The sequence below is a fragment of the Alosa pseudoharengus genome, unplaced genomic scaffold (genome assembly GCF_046254945.1).
Source record: "Alosa pseudoharengus isolate Yale_2024_CS ecotype anadromous, Long Island Sound unplaced genomic scaffold, YU_APseudo_1.1 YU_APseudo_1.1_scf_15, whole genome shotgun sequence".
Classification (NCBI taxonomy): Eukaryota; Metazoa; Chordata; class Actinopteri; order Clupeiformes; family Clupeidae; genus Alosa; species Alosa pseudoharengus.
The window spans coordinates 28727813-28745617 of record NW_027468620.1 but is presented as its reverse complement, the minus strand read 5'-3'; the positions used below and the strand labels follow the sequence as shown (position 1 = coordinate 28745617).

The 17805-nt window shown below is 42.1% G+C and overlaps 1 protein-coding gene across 4 annotated transcripts; it reads right to left on the bottom strand.

Moving 5' to 3' along the window:
- Positions 1-54: 54 nt before the first annotated feature.
- washc2c (WASH complex subunit 2C) lies at positions 55-17785 on the bottom strand. Of its 4 annotated transcripts, none has more exons than XM_076286188.1 (32): positions 17616-17785; positions 16763-16895; positions 16500-16664; positions 16301-16369; positions 15849-16022; positions 15394-15487; positions 15040-15101; positions 14805-14858; positions 14560-14661; positions 14374-14461; positions 14121-14186; positions 13283-13416; positions 10076-10145; positions 9225-9275; positions 8453-8635; positions 7421-7590; positions 7143-7250; positions 6943-7041; positions 6666-6764; positions 6405-6506; positions 5342-5511; positions 5114-5228; positions 4679-4915; positions 4342-4539; positions 4115-4237; positions 3912-4010; positions 3672-3752; positions 3288-3341; positions 2516-2749; positions 1698-2291; positions 1276-1444; positions 55-964 (listed from the first exon to the last, which is right to left on the bottom strand). In XM_076286188.1, exons 2-32 carry the CDS (start codon positions 16877-16879, stop codon positions 816-818), a joined length of 4230 nt encoding a protein of 1409 aa, XP_076142303.1. In that variant the 5' UTR covers positions 16880-16895; positions 17616-17785; the 3' UTR covers positions 55-815. The 4 variants fall into 4 exon arrangements, with proteins under 4 accessions (XP_076142303.1, XP_076142302.1, XP_076142304.1 ...); XM_076286187.1 differs by having other exon boundaries at positions 7421-7593; positions 17616-17784; XM_076286189.1 differs by having other exon boundaries at positions 7421-7593; positions 14805-14855; positions 17616-17784.
- Positions 17786-17805: the final 20 nt, after the last annotated feature.

Sequence of the window (17805 nt, the reverse complement as noted above, 5' to 3'; positions counted from 1 at the left end):
CCAAAAAAGCCTATGGGATAATAGGAAATAGAAAACAAATAAAGTTTTTTGGGGGCTTTTCTCCTTTCCTTTCTTTAACATCAATCATGTTAAAAAAGGGACCACTGCTGCCCACACCCCTACCACAATTACTCTTATATACTGCATTAAAAGTATTTTTGTTCAAACCTTTCTTCAAGTGGATGATTACATTGCATTTACAAACAACAATTCATTCATTGAGGCTGTACATGGACACAAGATATCTATATATTTTTCATAAAATATATATATATATATATATATTTAGTTTTCAAAAATCAAATGCCACGTGCAGCATTACAAATCTGAACAGCTTAAAGTTTTAAAAAAAACAACAACGAACATTTACAAGAAAAAGAAAAAGTCTACGGACAGTGCACACAAATGTAAGAGATTTAGCAGTCCAATATTATGGCACAATCTGATACAAGAGTTAAATTTAAAAGTAACATCATAGCAAAATGTAAGTTCACAGATCAATGATTCATTTATATAAATGACATATAATCTATCTACATAAGGTAAAATTCATGCTTAAAGTGCCGTCATGATGTGTATTACAACAAATGGATCATTTACAGAATGGCAGTTAATTACTTTTAAATAACCTGTTAATCTGATGAGTCTACAAACACCATTACAATGATTTTTTTACCCCCTCTGGCCAATATCTTAAAGGATGTTATTGATGGAATTATAAATAAACTAACAGTGTTAATTCAGTCTCTTCAACCCTTATTTTGTCCTCCACAAAAGCAATTCTGAATAATATTACATTTGAGGCCTTAAAAAAATCAGTTCCCACCAAGGACATTTAGAGGGTCATCAAACATACTGGAGCTGGAGTCCTCTGTTGAGCTAGGGTCAAAGGCAGGCTGCGTCTTCTTGGCTTTGGAGGGAGGCTTTGCTGCTGGCTTAGTGGTGCCAGGTGAGAAGATATCATCTACACAGACAAATGTGGATCATCACTACTAATAATATCTAGGCTACATTACATTACGCCTCTTTCATCTCTTTTTTGCACATGGAATAAAATCATTTTTCTCTCCGATTGTCTGGCAGCTTAGTGCCTTGTATCCTTTTTACAGTAGTTTTACTGACATTGGTTTCTGAATTGACAAAAGAATTCTGAGTAGTTTTTTCACCTGTTATTACAGACGTGTCAAGATCAATGCACTCAATGAGGCTTATTCAGAGATTCAATCAAAATGACTGAATTTTGATTGAATGACAGGTATTTTCATCAGTACTCACCCATATCATCATCAAATATGGATTTGGGCTCTGCTTTCTTCTTAGACTTTTTCTCCTTTGGTTTTGCTTTTGGAGTTAAGTCAGCAAAAATATCAACATTGTCATCAAACAAGCTTGCATCCAACGACTTTTCTTTCTTCTTTGCTTTAGGAGTCGTCTCAATTTTGTCCTGCAAGAACACAAACTCTTAAAGTCTGCAGCTTTACAACACCTCAGACACATTCAAATGTGGGACAGGACAGCAAACTTCTGTGAAAGGCACTGATCCCAGTTAATAATGGTTTCCTTGCCATTACCTTAGTGCTCCCATCTACAGTTATCACCATCTACTGAATCAATTCCTCAGTGGGAAAACTAGGACTTCCATAATTACATTAAACCGAGTAGCACAATTCTAGAGGTAATAGCCAAACTCTACATACCTGGAAAATGTCCTGTTTTGTAGAACTGCCTGCAGCATTTGAGTCTTTAGTAGCTGAAGCTTTACCGATGCTTGAACCAATTCCAAACAGGTCATCTTCATCCTCATCCTCCAGGAACGGAGTTGATGTGGTCTTCTTGGAAGACTTCTGCTTCCCCAGGCCAAAGAGATCATCTCCTTGGTCATCAAAAATGGAGGGAGCAGAATCTTTCTTAGGCGCGCTGGTAGGCACCTCTGCGGGAGTTTTCATTTTGGGTTTGGGCGAGGGTTCCAGTTTAGGCGTGGGGGCAAAAAGGTCGCCAGAGCCAAAGAGGTCATCCCCATCGTCAGCCACCGCCGTCACCGGGGGCCTCTTGGGCCTGACCGCCGGTGCAGAGTCCTTCTCCGGAGGGGTGGCTGCCGTCAGCGAGAAGGCGGGCAGAGGCGAGGACAAGCTGGGGGTGGGCAGGACGGAGGCAGCGGCTGGGCTGCGGCCCGCCCCACTGCTGGAGCTCTCGTCTGGGCTGTCGTCCCTCCGGTCCTCCGAGCGCTGGGCTGCTAGCTGCCTGGCTGCCCTGGTTTGGGGGCGTCGGCGGACTGCCCCCTTGGTGCGACCCTGAAAGGGTTTACAGGAGGAGGTTTCAATCTACAATGTGCACCACCAGTGACCAATACACCAGTGCTGCTCTTACTCCAAAACATTATATACAACCATTAACTGGAACTAGTTTACAAATCACGTAGTTGAAAAGAATTCAACTGCATTAAATAAAGTAGCATCACAGACCCCCAACCCATCACCCTCAGATTGAATACACCTACTGTGCTCACACGACCCACCTTGTTGGCACTTCGTAGTGTGTCGACTTGTGCGGGGCTGTCAAAGCTCACGGCAGCCTCAATGGGCGTGTGGGGCTGTGTGGGTGCGCTGGCTGGGCTTGGCAGCGGAGACGTGGGGGAGACACTGGAGGCGGCGGATAGGGAGGGCGCCAGGCCCGGCAGAACGCTGACGGCTCCGGGGATCCGCGGCACTGCTCCAGGCAGGAGGCTGGCAGGGTTGATGCCCAGGTTGGCCTGAAGTGGAACGACACAGCCTAAAGTTAGAGCTCAACCACAGTTCTCTGCCACACCTGCTGTGCGTGCTGAGAAAAACACTGCTCCTCTATGGCAGGAAGAGAGACTTCTGTGCAAACTGAGCTCTTATGCAAATGGGGCCTGATGCCGTAGAAAGCTGCTCTAATCAGAGTAAACACACCAACCATTTTGTATGTGTATTATTTATGTGTCATGCTCTGATTCAAGGAAGTGCTATGGAGGAAAATTAACAAGTTGAAGAGAGAGAGGATAAGACAGCCGTGCCAAAGGAGAAGTTTTCATCTGCCAGTCAGGAGAGAAGCGAAAGTTCACAGGAAGGCATCCATATGGTGCAGCAGAGACTACAAGAGCGAACCACAGTTAAGTCTTCCTTGCATTTTCATGGCAGCAGTAAAGGAAAAAGATTTTAAGTCCAGGGAAAATGCAAAACGGGTCAAAGGAGGGAGGTTGAGACAACCAGAGAAGTTTAAGAGGACGGAGGCGTAGAGAAGACTTTGGGTAAAAAAAGATGAATTACTTGAAGTTTTCCAATCCGAGAGGAAGGCCCTTTAGGTTCTAATTGCTTTGCAGGCTGCAGTGCAATAAAAGGAATAACACTATGTTAAGTATACGGTACATAAAATGGTACACAACCTGATTCAGGTGACATCAATTTCATGTTTCCTCTTTTTCAACAACATATACACAAGACTGAGACCTACGAAATATTTTGTTAAATCCTGCGGTCACTTGGCAATTTCTATCATTTATAACAGTACAATGAACCTACAATCCATTCTGGACGGAACTGTTAATGTAGGTGTTAGGTGGAAAACCAACTGACAAATGATTTCTGTGACTATGATCAAGAGAAGAGGCTTAAAACTACCAAATGCATATTTGATATTTGGCTGACCCTTACATCATTTTCAGATGATGTGCCACTGACAGGTTTGACAGACGATTCTTCCTTCTGAGGTTTAACTGGCTTCTCAGCAACCTTCTGAAATTTGGGGATGACAGGGGAATTGTTAGTGTGTGTTAACACAATTGCATCTCTGACAATGCTATTTCACAGCACTCAGAATAATATAATCCTATTTGGTGTGTCTTCTCCCGGTCTGTGTAACTGATAGAGATAAATGACAGAGAGTTCCCTTACTGGGGGTGCTTTCGACTTGGAAGAGGCAAAGAGGTCATCCTCGTCGTCATCCCCAAACAGCAAAGGAACCGCTGGCTTTACTGACGCAGGTAAGGGACTCTACAAAAGGGAAGCCAAAATAGAGACAGTGACTTTTCTGCTTCATGACACCCTCGGTCATATCTAATTTTCCATCTATCTTATAAGTAGATACTGTGGCTCACAGGGGATTTGACGGAGGTGGCAAAAAGGTCAACATCTGGGTCGTTGTCCTTCTGCTGTGTCTGACTGAACAGAAGCTCCTCATCCTGAAAAACTCCGGTGCTCTTGTTGCTTGACCTTGGCTCCTGAGGTTAGAGATCAGAAAGACGGTGAACAATCAATACCAATAAAAACATCAATTCACTAAAACTCATCCAATACAGTAGCCCAGGACAGAAATGATACTAACCTTGAGTGTGTTTTTGGTTGCTGGTTTGATAGACACAGACACAGACAGAGCCCCATTGGTCTCATCCTGATCTTCATCATCATGATCATCAAATAGACTTAATGCTGTTTTCTTTCCACTCTTCACTAGTGGTGGAGGGCCTTCTTTACCCAGGAAGTCATTGCTATCGTAGTCATCCTCAAGCGAAATCTTGCTCGGCTGCATCAGTTAAGATCAAGATCAAGATTAGAGTGCCATCTATTTGCAGATATTTTGCAAACTATAATTGGCTATTAGTGATTCTATTTCAGTGTTTTAACAGAGATCCTTTCTACAACTGATTAATTCCTTGTCTCACCTTGAGAGCATCTGGCTTCTCGCCGAGCACGTCGATTCCCCCAAACAGACTGACTGCGCCAGCAGGCTTCTTCTTAACCTCTTCGGCTTCCTGGGGCAAGGACAGTGGTGACTGCGGGAGCTGTCCAGCTGCCACCACCTTCTCCTCAGGTGCCCTCTCTAGCACAGATGCCGGAACCTTCTCATCTGGAGCTTTCCCAGCAGGCAGCGAGGGGGGCACTGGGTCAACAGCAGCCACCTGGACCACAGAAGACAGACAAAGACACGGAGCAGGACTCTTTAGCTACAGCTCACACACACACACACACACACACACACACACACACACACACACACACACACACACACACACACACACACACACTCACATGTCTGTCTATTAGGGGAGGAGATTGTAATTAACTTTCATTCAAATGCAGTACCACTCCCTACTTACTTTTGGACTGGTGACAGTGTTGTTATTAGCAGGTTTGAAACCAAAGAGGGAGTCCTTCTCATCATCCTCAGTTTCGTCTTCAAACAGCAACGACACTCTCTGGGGCTTTTTCTGACTACACAGACACAAAAGAGACACGCCCTCAAATGACAAGCCTGCATGTTGCCATAGTTTTTAGAGACTCTCTGCACTGGAAGTGCTTTTATCACGCGATGTGGTCAGACTGACCTTGACTCCTTTGTGGCAGCAAACAGGTCATCGCTATCATCACTGAATAGACTGATTTTCTGTGTTGCTTTAGCAGTGGGCAAACAGGAGGGGGCACTAACGCTTGTCTTCATGCCTCCAGACTTCTCCTCTGGCTTCACCAGAGCTGGGGTAGAGCTCATCCACTGATCCTGGAACACAGAAGAGCACAGGGGAGACTGTTCCATCAACACCTTGAGACAATCGCTAATGTAGCTGCCTTGAAATGAGACTTTGTCTATGATTTTTAGATGTAAAAAAAAAAAAACCTTCCTAATTAGTCAACCGATTTCTGCTTAATTATACTCTGCGTCTTGTAAATTAAAGGCCCCCTATGCAACATTTTCAACTTAATAAAACAGTAATTATTGTGATGGTTAAATGGTCAGTTGTGTCGAGAATGGCGACTTTCCCTGCTCCCTTTACTGTCTCCTAGTGGAAACCCAGCTTTGCGAGATCTACACTAGAGTCCCGGCAATGTCTAAATCAGGAAGTCCCATGAGAAGCGAGAACAAGCGAGAAACACAAAATAGTTAAAATTCTCTGGACATACACCCCCCCCAAGCACCAGTTAGCCATGCCGGCTAGCTATTAGATATTAGATGGATTCATTCTTTAGATGTTCATAATGGCAGAGCCAGGGAAAAGACCAAAAAGACTGTAGGGGAGCTCCATAGAGAAAAATGTGACCACAAAAGTGAGAAATCGGCAAAGAAATGACTGGAGTTACAGAAGGAGCCTTTAATTAGCAGATATTGGTATTAACGCCACTTCAGTCATAGGCTAGAGGCGGTGCAGTACCAACCAAAATCTGGAACAATTTTGTCAAATCTCATCTAATGTGGAATTTGGATTTTTAAGTTGTATTTATTTTGTCCTCAGGGCCATACTGTCTTTTTCCACATTCATTATTAAAAGAACAGTGTATACCGAAATATGAGATGTACAGTACTGGTCAGCTGTAGTGCTTAGTTGCTGGTTCACAGAGATGATGAATTGCATTTTGCATTTATGTTCCATGCATAGACATTTGTGTGAAGCATACCTCATCATCACTGAAGAGGGATGAGGAGGCTGGTTTTGACACCTGCTTTGCTGTTGTTGGAGGCTGAATGGATGTGGGCTTGGTTGCTGAAGAAAACAGATCCTAAGAGGGAGAGTGGAAGCAAATGAACCAACCAACAGACAAAAAAAAACATTAAATAAGTATACTTATTTAAATGTTTATTTAATGTTTATTTATGTCTGTTGGTTGGTTCATTTAGCATGTCTGTTTGAGCAATTCCAACTTGTAACATACTCATACCTCATCTTCGTCATCAAATATTGAGGAGGCGGCCTTGCTGGGTCTGGCTTGAGTGCTGGGTTCAGGCTTGGACTGGCTCTTGGTCATGCTCGGAAAGATCTTCCAGGACAAAAAAGCCAGACCATTACTCAGCAGGAGGATAACCGTGTGTAAAATACATCTGCTTATTTTCTGCTCCACAGCCGATGTCTGTTTCTGAACTATTTTCACAGTACTGTAAGTCTAACATATCTTCTTGAGGCATGCCTGATGGATGACAAAGCTCGTCATGGCCTACCTGTGAGTCCTCGTCATCAGAAAACAGACCTCTACTACTCTGAGGCTTCCTCTCCATTGGCTTGGTGACTGTTGGTTTGATGTCCACAGGAGGCTCGTTCTGAAACAACAGAAGTAGGAAAAAAGAAACTTTTATTTCAAATGTTGTTTCTAGAAAAGTGGGTTGAGAGGGTGAGGTGAGTTGCAGGGCTGCCATCAGACCTCGGATTTTTCAGACTCCTCACTGGTAGATGGCTGGCGCTTCCTTAGCCCCTCCACTAACAAGCTCTTAGTGCCTGGACCAAACATGGAGATGGCACCAGCAGGCACCTACACACACACACACACACACACACAAGTGAATTTCAACAAAAGAAAAATACTTCCACAGAGTTGGAGGAGACACCAAAATCACAAATCACAGTGTGCACAAAAACCAAATGCCTACTGCTCCTGTGCTCAATTGAGACTGAAATGGCCCAAAGGAAATGTCTGACTACCTTCTTCTCTGGGGCTGGAGCCTTGTTGTCTTGGTCTTCAGGCGGCTCTTTTCTGCTGGGCTGGGCAGGAGCAGCACTTGAGCCCTCACTGAAAATGTCCCCATCATCATCATCACCATCCTCACCCCCGAAGAGATCCACTGCTTTCTTTGATTTGGGCTTCTTTGCTTCTGCTGACAGAACACAGCAAACAGAACACAGTTTGCCACCAATCACCCGAAAGCGACTATTAATCAGTGTGCCGATATTACCGGCCGATATTAGCTATCTGCTTATCTATCGTTATCTGCGTTTATAGCGTCCGATAATTATTCTTAAATTAATGGTGCTTTAAGCGATGCAGTTTCTAAGCTAAAATATTTTTTGTCACATACTGCAAACAACATCCGCTAGCTGCCTGTGCCCTGAATGCACTGTAAAAAAAATAAAAATTTCTGTGGACAGCCCAGGCTCCAAAAACGGCAAGAAAAACAACTTGGTCCAACCTGAACCATAAAAACATAAACTGTTCTAAGCCAATCACCGTCAAGATGCGTGTCTAGGAGAGTTTCAATTGCACGGGAGGGAAAGGGGAGAGAGTAGCGAGCTAGATCTCTGTTTTGTCTGAATGTCAACAGAAGTGAATTGGCACGCTGAAAACTGCTCAACTGCTCTTTTCAATATATTTCTGCACAGAACCGCTCGCATGAGACGCTGGGTCACATTTGCAGCACGATTCAAGCGACGTGGTTATGGCAGAGACAGTGTGGCTGCTGTAACCTAATAACATGGGTGCCCAAATACCAGATAGTTAGGCCTATTTAAAAACGGAACTTTTCAATTTGACATTTTAGCATTGTGTTGAATGAAAATCGGACGATTTAGCGTTTATTGGTTTTTAAATCCTCCAATCTCAAAATCAGTATATCGGTCTTTAAAATCCCGTATCGGTTGGGCTCTAGTGATGACATTTCCCAAGGCACAGCATTGCCTCAGGGGCTGAATGCCATCTCATTGTCTGTAGACTTGCATTAGACACAAAGGGACACTCACTCAGGCTTGGCTTTTTAAGAGTATTCCCGCTGAAGAAGTCATCTTCATCATCATCTTCATCAAAGAGCCCTCCCGCTCCAGTTGATCGTTTCTCCATTGGTGGTGGTTTAGGCTTGAACGAGTCGCCATTCTCTTTGCTCTCAACAGAATCAGAGTCATTTGGAGAACCAAAAAGGCTATTTTCTGCAATAGCAAGAACATAATGGTGATTACATTAACCATGGTCATCAAGACACTTGTGTCATCTTTAAAACATTTATATTTATCACCCAGAGAGAAGAAATACTATTTTCTGATTGGCTAATGGGGTGGCTATGTTCTGAATAACGGGACACCTATGAAATAGATCTGGTAAAAAAAAGGTTAATCACTGCTCCATATCAATGTTACTATGATTCACAGGCAATCATAGTAGGATGATGGTTGAGCCTGGAAGCAGGCTTCGCAACAATGGAATCAACTGTAACCAAGATAATTGTCCACCACCATCACTGTTAGGGCCAAAGAAAGTTGTACAATAAACCGTACAAGTCGGCTTCTTTGTAAATGGAACCGCTTGTTTCCTTTGCGTACTATAAAGGCATGATTATTACCTATAGTGAAAACCGGGTGATAAGCAGAATAACAGCCTTCGATGTGTCCCGTAATACTGAATTGATGGCCGCGGCGGAGGCCTCGTCTATTAATCCCGTATAACGGGACACCTCGGCGGCCGTTATCCCTTACATAAATTCTATCTAATCCATTTCTGAATGATGTCGATCTACCATACCTGGAAATTCAGGCACTGCACTGGAAGGTATCTTCTTAGATTTGACTGGTTCTGTAAAAGTAAAGAAAATCCCTCATCATCAATGGCACTCATCATTCTCTACAATGGCAGTTTAAATACCCCTCATATTTAAACATGTAGTCAACTATGCCAGTGTTTCTCAAACTATAAGCCAAGGAGACTGCTGGTCCGCAGAGCTGCTGAATCAAACTACATTCAGTGCCTCGGTCACTGGAACTACGGACCAATAAAAGAAGAAAGCAAAAGTTCCCCAGGTCAAATTTGCTAATTTGGAGTCACCAAACATAGAAGCCTAACATTGAGTTAATGTGGCTGCACGAGAGAAACTGAAACCACTCAAGCTGCACACATTGGTAGGCTAAGAAGTAAATGTTATTTAATAAAAGGAAGTAGATTCAAACATTCAAATTAAATTTATATAAAAAGCATGTAAATATTTTCTCCATCTGCCTACCAGTGTGATGCTTGTACTGTATGAGGACAACTTTTCAAAACAATGGCTGATGTCCACACCCATATAACTGCTGCCATTGTTTTGGTAAGATTCTCATGCAAGAATCATGCAACCATGCTTGCGTTGGCAATTAAATTGATGCATTTTACATTAGTGAAGGAGGACTGAAACCTGCACATCGATAGCCTAATAGATAGATAGCCTTAGGCTGGGGTGGGAGAGTGCATGGGGGAGTGTGTGGGTGGAGCCAATTTCCAGGCCTACAGTTATAGAAGTGTGAGAAAATGTTGAGCAATGCAACACGTACTCATCTTCAGAAAAACAGAGCTTATCTCTTAAGTAGTTGTGGCAAGATGAGAAGAATGTGGTTACAAACCTGTGGTTGGTGCTGAGCTCGGTCCTCTAACTTCTGGTTCCTGCCTAGGAGCCTCAGAGAACAGATCTCCCTGAAAGATAGAGTAAGATAACAATTATGGCAGAGCATTTATTATGACCGCCGCTAGCGAAGCTAGCGAAGCGGTCATATAGGGATTGTCAAAGTTTTTTTTTTTTTTTTTTCCCGTCATCTACTTCCTGAAATTTTGGTCAACGATACCCGGGGCACCGAAACACCAGGGCACATGAAATTTGGTGGGTATGTAGCCCCACTAGACTTTTACGGAAAAATTTCGTTTGGTCCCCGGGGGCCACTCCCCCTCCGCGCTGGGCCCCCCGAAACCCAAAAAATGCAGTTTTTCCTCAATAACTACCTGAACCGTGGCACCGAGGATGAAGAAATTTTTATGGTATGTTGGTCTCAAGGGCCCACATCAACTTAGCCCATAATCACTCATTTGTGATTTGCACCCCCCCGGTAAAAAATGAAAATGCAATATCATTCTGCTTTAATCGCCCCTCTCTTCAGTAAAGACGTTCAGAACTGCACCAAATTTTATGTGTATGATTAACCTGACATTCTCTGGGGGTATGCCAAGTTTCGTAGAATTTCATCCATGGGGGGGTCTAAAAAATTAAGTTATGTGTACATTTAGTGACTCTACACTCATTGGCCTGTAGATGGTGGTGCACACATATACACATGCACACACACACACAGGCACCCACATACTATCGGTATTAGAACGGCCGATACATAATTACAAATTCAGTAGGATTAAAAGAAAACCAAAATAAATATTCATCATCATCATCATGGCTGCATTTCCAGTATTGGCGATAAGTAGTCGTTTGTCCACTAGATGGCGCATCGTTGCAGTGAGACGTAATTTTGTTGGAAGTTAATCTTAAATGGGTTGGAAAGACACTATGCTTCCTACAAGGACAAGACTGTAGGCTACAGTAGTTTACCGCAGAGAACGTCTAAGGGTAGGATGATTTCTGCATGACATGTAATTCCCATTTCCTCTTGAAGCCGAAATAAATCTGAGAATGTTTATCGGACATGCTTGTTTTTTACTGCAGGTAGGCTACGTTAATCCTATCAATAGCAGAACGTAGGTAAAATAATGTTACCGTTAGCATGGTTGAGTGATGGAGGCCAATTTGATTATTGATGTATTTGTAGAAAACCATAAATGCGTTTATAAGCTACCAAGCAAATCGATAACAGCACTAATTGTATCTTTCGACTGTCATCTCATTTGCTTATGACCATAACCTAGGCTACTAACAGGAGCTAAGTGAGTTAGCCACAACACGTTCGCTACGTGATGGTTTTTAATGGAAAATATATAGGCTACCTGAAAGATAACCTGTCTATGATCCCGTGATGATCTACAATCTCCATTTAAACCAGATGTTTTAGAGCGCACGTTGAGATGTATTCAGGGCAGGGCTGTACCTACACATATTTGTTGCACGTGCTACAAAAATCATTCTTTGCGATGAATGATTTAGTACCAACGTTACAAGGGTCAGATACAGTTTTGCCTATGGCTATTCCGTGAGACTGAGGCGCTTTTTGTTTGTTCGAAGTGCGTGTTTAGGGTGTGAGAGGGGAGTCGATGTGCTTTGATTCCAGCTTGGTAGTTGTAGTCTATGTGATTAAAAAAACACGTGTGTGTGAAGTATCCAAACAATGATAACGCTTTCATTATGGCTGCTTTAGCCACAGACCTTGAGCTACTGTACAGTGGGTTGGGTTCCGTTTAGAAGTGTCCACTTCATTCGCCCTTTCCGTGATTCACAGCTACGTGAAATGTATTACTACTGATATGCAAAACTATTAACTTTTTCGCCAAGAGGTGGCAGCTTGATACTGTAAGGTGTAAGCCATTGGTTCCAACGGAGATTTTATTTGGGTCGCCAGCATAGCCTAGCGACAATTTGTGTTGTGTAATAGGCCTAGCATAGGGCCTACCTTATATAGCTTATAGTTTGTTAACAGTCACGGTTTTGTCATAACTCCCTCTATGCATTTTTGCATTTAGAATAGCTCTAAAACCGGGGGGCGAACACGTCGCAGGGGGGGCGCCAGTGCGTGGATATCTCAATCGCAAAATTAAACAATATTTCTATCGGGCGCCTACCATGGACTAGGCTGGGTGAAAATCAAAAGATTGCGTCAAAAGATTGAGCTTAACCATTGACCTCATGGTTGCAAAATGCAAGGGAACATGAATCAGCATATTATTTGCACAAACAATAACGGAGAGTAGCTCTTCAACTTTGCCCGTTAAAATGTGTATGAACAGTCTCGCAACGCATTTCATGAAGGCCCTTTGGACATGTCAGTTATTTGCACCACTGGGAAAAACGGCATTTTGTTTTAGACTACTGGTATTTCATTTGTGCATTGACAATAAAGCTGAATATCATTTGAACTAGATGACTAAACTTATGCATATGTAGAAGAAGAAACATTCACAAAAATCCATGACATGACCTCTCTTCTTGATAGCTGTTGAAAACTGCATGGAACTGACAGGGATTGTTTTGTTTAATAATAAATAAATAAATACATTATGCTGCTACCTTCTGCTTTTCCCAAATACAATGTAGCCTACAGGTGTACCTTTCATCAGTCCAGTGGAATGGATGGACTGTGATGAACTGCCCTACTTGTGATTGTTTAGAGATTTTAAAGGTTTTATAACAATGTTACAGATTTTTTGGCCCAGAAACAAATCTATTCACCTTTGCAGCGCCAGTAGGCTACTTTGTGTGCGGAATGTGTGCAAACACACATTTCAAACAAGCATACACAAAAGTTTCAAGAGTGGGGAATGGAGTAGAAGATGGAGACAAATTCATTAATATGATTTATTTTCGCGGAATGGATGTGCAGGACTGAGCGGCGGTCATATTTTGTACCGCTACGCGGTACATCTAGTTTGAATTTGAAACTTTGGCATCCAAAAATACAATATTGTGTTTCATTCCACTTTTGACATGTTGGTAGTCCGCTCTTAATGACGTGCAGAATGTTTTCAAAGTCAATGACTAACCGTGTTAAATACTTGTGATTTCAATACTGATCAAAATAATCGTTATTATGATTTTAGGCAGAGTTGGGCAGCCATAGCATCAACAGAATTGACCTTTTGATACACCGCTGATTCACTGAGATTATACATTCTTGTACCTCATCATCATCATCAAACAAGCCTTTGCCACCACTGAAGAGGCCACCCCTTCCCCCAAATGGTGAGTAGTCATCATCCTCCATTTTTGGTGGTTTGAAGATCACGTCGTCGTCGTCCTCCTCCTCCTCCTCAACTGTGGAAACATTGAGTGGTGAAATAACATGACTCAATATATCAAAGCAATGTTACTGCTACTTCAAAATATCAGTAGTGTCTCTGGTGTGCTATGGAGAACCCTATAGCAGTGTTTCTCAAAGTGTGGTCCGGGGACCACTGGTGGTCCGCAAGCTATCCCAAGTGGTCCGCGAGCAGACGTGGTAAAAAATAATATAGATGAGTTGTTTGCAATATTGAACCAACTTGTATGTAAATCCAAATAGTTCTGCAACACTGCCTATGTAAGCTATGCCAGTTTAAATCATATGAATCCTCTGACACCATAAGCAAGGTGCAAAGACAATTAGCAAGGTGGTTCAGTGAGTAGGCCTATTGTGTCTATTAGCTAGGTGGTCCGTGAGGTTTTTTTACTGGTTAAGTGGTCCTTGGTCTGAAAAAGTTTGAGAAACACTGCCCTATAGTGTTAATTACTAAGGTCTTTTTCAGAAGAAAAAGGAAAAGCAAAATCACATAAGCACACTTCTCATTTCTCTGTCTAATTTCAAAATATTTCCCCAAAGAGGATTAGCCTGTGCAGCTAACCCTTGGGGCTAAGCACTATATATAAAAGACTATTTCTCCTGAGGACTGCAGAAGACTGAGGGGGGGGGCAGCTGCCACCAAACCTAATGACCCAGTCTAGATGCTGTGGGCAGAGGCACAGCATGCATGAGGCCCTACCCTGTGGACGAGCTGCTTTGCTTGCTTTACTCTTCTTCTTAGAGATGGAGGAGATGGATGATGACGCTGAAGTGAAACACCATACAAACACAAACAAAAAGGACAAAACAAAACAAAAACAGACCCGTCTGTGATGAGATGACAAATCAGATGGAAGAAAGACAGCCAACATTGTCCAGCCTAAAAGTCTGTAAATGGCAACTGGATCATGTAAAATGGATGAAAAGGGGGGGAGAGGTCTATTTATACCAACCTGCTCGAGCTGGCTCAGGCTTATTGGTTGGTTCACCTTTGATCCTGGCGGCAAGCTCATCAGCAAAGGAGGATGGTCCGGCTAAAGCCTAGCATTGACATCAAAGGATATGCTATTGATTTCTACCTCAATTTCAAAACATTAGTGAGAAACTGACAATGCAGACACCTCTCTAAAAACACTCACCTTTCCTTCACCATCCTCCTCCTTGTCAGATTCACCAAATATGTCAGAGTCCTCTTCTTCTTCATCATCATCATCCTCTTCATAACTTAAGATAGAGGGCTTCTACGAGGCACAACACACAAAAGAGAAATTAAATACCATCGACCTGACTTTAACTTTTAATAACAACAGCAACAACAAAAACGAAGTAATAAAAACAACAAGCAATGATCAAACTATGATCAAACAAACTTTGACAGACTCACTTTCTTAAAGCTGCCTTGACCATCTTCTTCTTGGTCAAAGTCCTCATCTGACTGCTGTTCATTAAAACACCATGAATAATTTGTCTTTGAAGTGTATTAGTTTACACTGATTTATATTTCTTTAACAACACGGTATTAGAGCAAAGACTAAGAGTTTACGGACTACAGAAAAACAAACATCAAACTAGTGCATGGACTGAGATGTGGAAGGAAGAATGAAAACAATCAGACTCACATCTCTATCTTTGTCCTCCTCGCTTTCTGCAACACTGTCCCGATCACTATCTATGGACATTTCTGAGGGGGAACACAACCTTGTTTATCATAAGCTAAAGATAATCAGATTTTTTTTTAACCACACCTGAATCCAATTATGAAATGTTAAGAATAATAAGGGAATGACAACCACTGTGCATGATAAAGATTTCCCAGGAACAGCCAACATAAATCATTTTGCTCAGATACTGGGGATCGTGCCATCATGGGCAAAGGTAGCCAAATAATACTGGACAGAAAAACAGTGATGAAATAAACTGCATGTCTAAATGCATTTAACCTTTACAAACTGGCTAAAAAAAAAAAGAGTTACCTTCACTTGAAAGATCTCCAAGCCCCACATCATCAGTCTCCATGAAAAGCTGAGAACCAATCAAATAAGGCAATGGTCTGTCTACATACAAATCCTGAAAAAGAGGGTACAAATTTCAAGGTGGAATTTGAGAGTAAAGAAACATTACCATTATTTTTGAAAGTATAATAAATGACCCCTTTTTTCATGTCATCTTAACATCTTTTTTGATCTCATTCAGACATACAGTAAGAGGCAGATGTGCAGGTTGCAGACTGTAGCAAAGCAGTATTCAAATGCCAGAACAATGGGTTACTCCGAACAAATGCCTTTTGGCATTACAAATTTGCGTTGATATGATATGAAGTATTCTGACTCATATAGATGACTCTGGGTTAGGACAGTCAACCTGATTCATTTGTTTATCAAGGTCTACACACTACAGTACACACCATGAACAAAATTAGGTGTTGTACCTTGGGTTCCAGAATGGGTTCCACACGATCAGTGGCCTCCTCATCCTCAGAGTCTGAGTTGCCAGCCTTAATGTCCAGCTGTTCAAAGGCAGAGTCCAGCACCTGCAAACCATAGTTCACCGCCTCCTGCACCTTTGGGATCAGCTCAGCCTCTTTCTGTTCACGTGTTTTCTCCTTTAAAAACAAAGAGGAAAATGTTACTTTAGTTTAGACATATCAACATGTTAAAATATAAGGTAACATTTCAACTTTGCATCATATCTTACAACACCCCTTAGAACTAGCTGTTGTAATGTAAGCATGGCCACTTGGGGCTTATTGCTGACATAAACATCTGAGTAAATATCAAATGTGTAAGCAACTTGAAACTTTTGCAATTTTCTGCAATATTACAACTTATCAATTGAACACCAGGATGCAGGCTAAAAAAACACAACCTCTTGATAACCTACTTGCTCAGACGGTCTCTCAGGGACGTCAGGCTTTGCTGGAGGTTCTTCAATCTCTTCATCATACACCCTCTGGATAAAATAGAAAGAGATGGCTCAAGGTTAAAACACAACTTTTACTGCTCACACACACACACACACACACACACACAGACATTAACTTCATAAAAGTATAAATTACACAAAAACAAATGTACATTACATTTTCAATGAACTGTGTGTTGGAGAGCATGAGGAAATCATTAAAGACTGTATGCAGGCAGCTGTCTGTTGCTTTCGTGTCACAAATAAGTCCATCAAGCTGTTTTTCAATCTCATGGGTTTTGGACAGCATCCTTTGAGAGAAGTCTTGAAGAAAAAGGAACAGCTGCAAAAAGACAAACATGCGTTGACCTCTACACCACAGTAAGAAGGCATTTCAGTAAGTTAGAGCTTGTGATGGCACATTAGAAGAGAATATGTTACCCCTGAATCTGCAGCCAAAGACCAGTTTGCACTGTTTTTGCGCATCTCCTCCAGCGTCCAGGGTCTCTCCCAGATCTGCTTCTCCTCACCATTATAATTACTGGGTCCGTTTTCCATGGTATCGGAAACAGCACTAACACAGTGAACGAAATTGAAAATAATAAAGGACTTCAACGAAGGTACATAAGTTAAGAGGCTGCTCACTGCAGACTGAGCCGGTAAGTTCTACACGCTGGCACCATTTTACACAGTGCATTATCAACTACTTTTGTAAACGGAGGGTAGAATTATACCGGTCATGCACACAGGGCCTAACATCATCGGTTGTAACCACTGAACTAGAATTATTCAATAAAATAAACCTGAAGATGCCAGAGTCCGTTAGCAATAACAAAGACCACGGTACACAGCCTAGATCTACTCGTGTTTACAGAGCAAGTACGTGACATAATTATGCGCCTCAGATTTCTGCTAAATCTCTGTAATAGCTACCTAATAGCGTCTAATCTACAAAAAGTGACCGTGTCAAACTTGTCCAGCAATGTCATCAACTACAAACGACAACGTTAGCTAAACAGCTAGCCATCAACCTTGCTAAATCTATAGTGCTACACTTGCCTAGATTCCAGGAAATGTTTCTTTTCGTGGAGGATTTGTGTCTGCACATAAAGGAGTCTTGCTTACATTTTCTACTTCGACCTGAGAAAAACGTTAACTGTTATCAGAGGACGAAGTTACAGCCTGCTAGCTACAGCTAGCAACTGTAGCTAACATTAGCAGCTAGCTGACATCTTCAGGAATAGGAACTATTAACTATAGACAGTCCACGTAAATTTATTTGCAGATCACTCACCTCTGAAGCGTTTTGGCACTCAGTGTTCTTTTATCTTCTTATATTCTAAATTCACATGAACCTGCCTAAGATAGCTGCGAGACAGCTCGATTTTTGACATGTAACTTACTCATTGGTTTCTGTCTAATCACCCATGTTCTTTCTGCAGGGAGTCAGCTGATCAAAGTCACCTGATTAACGTACGTAAAGA

Bases quoted from the DNA above. Each gene is read 5' to 3' on its own strand.
- washc2c (XM_076286187.1), bottom strand. From the start codon at position 16,879: ATGGAAAACGGACCCAGTAATTATAATGGTGAGGAGAAGCAGATCTGG. The intron at 16,665-16,762 runs GTAACATATTCT...GTCTTTTTGCAG, and splicing joins CTTTGGCTGCAGATTCAGGG to CTGTTCCTTTTTCTTCAAGA. The intron at 5,512-6,404 runs GTATGCTTCACA...TCTGTGTTCCAG, and splicing joins CCCTCTTCAGTGATGATGAG to GATCAGTGGATGAGCTCTAC.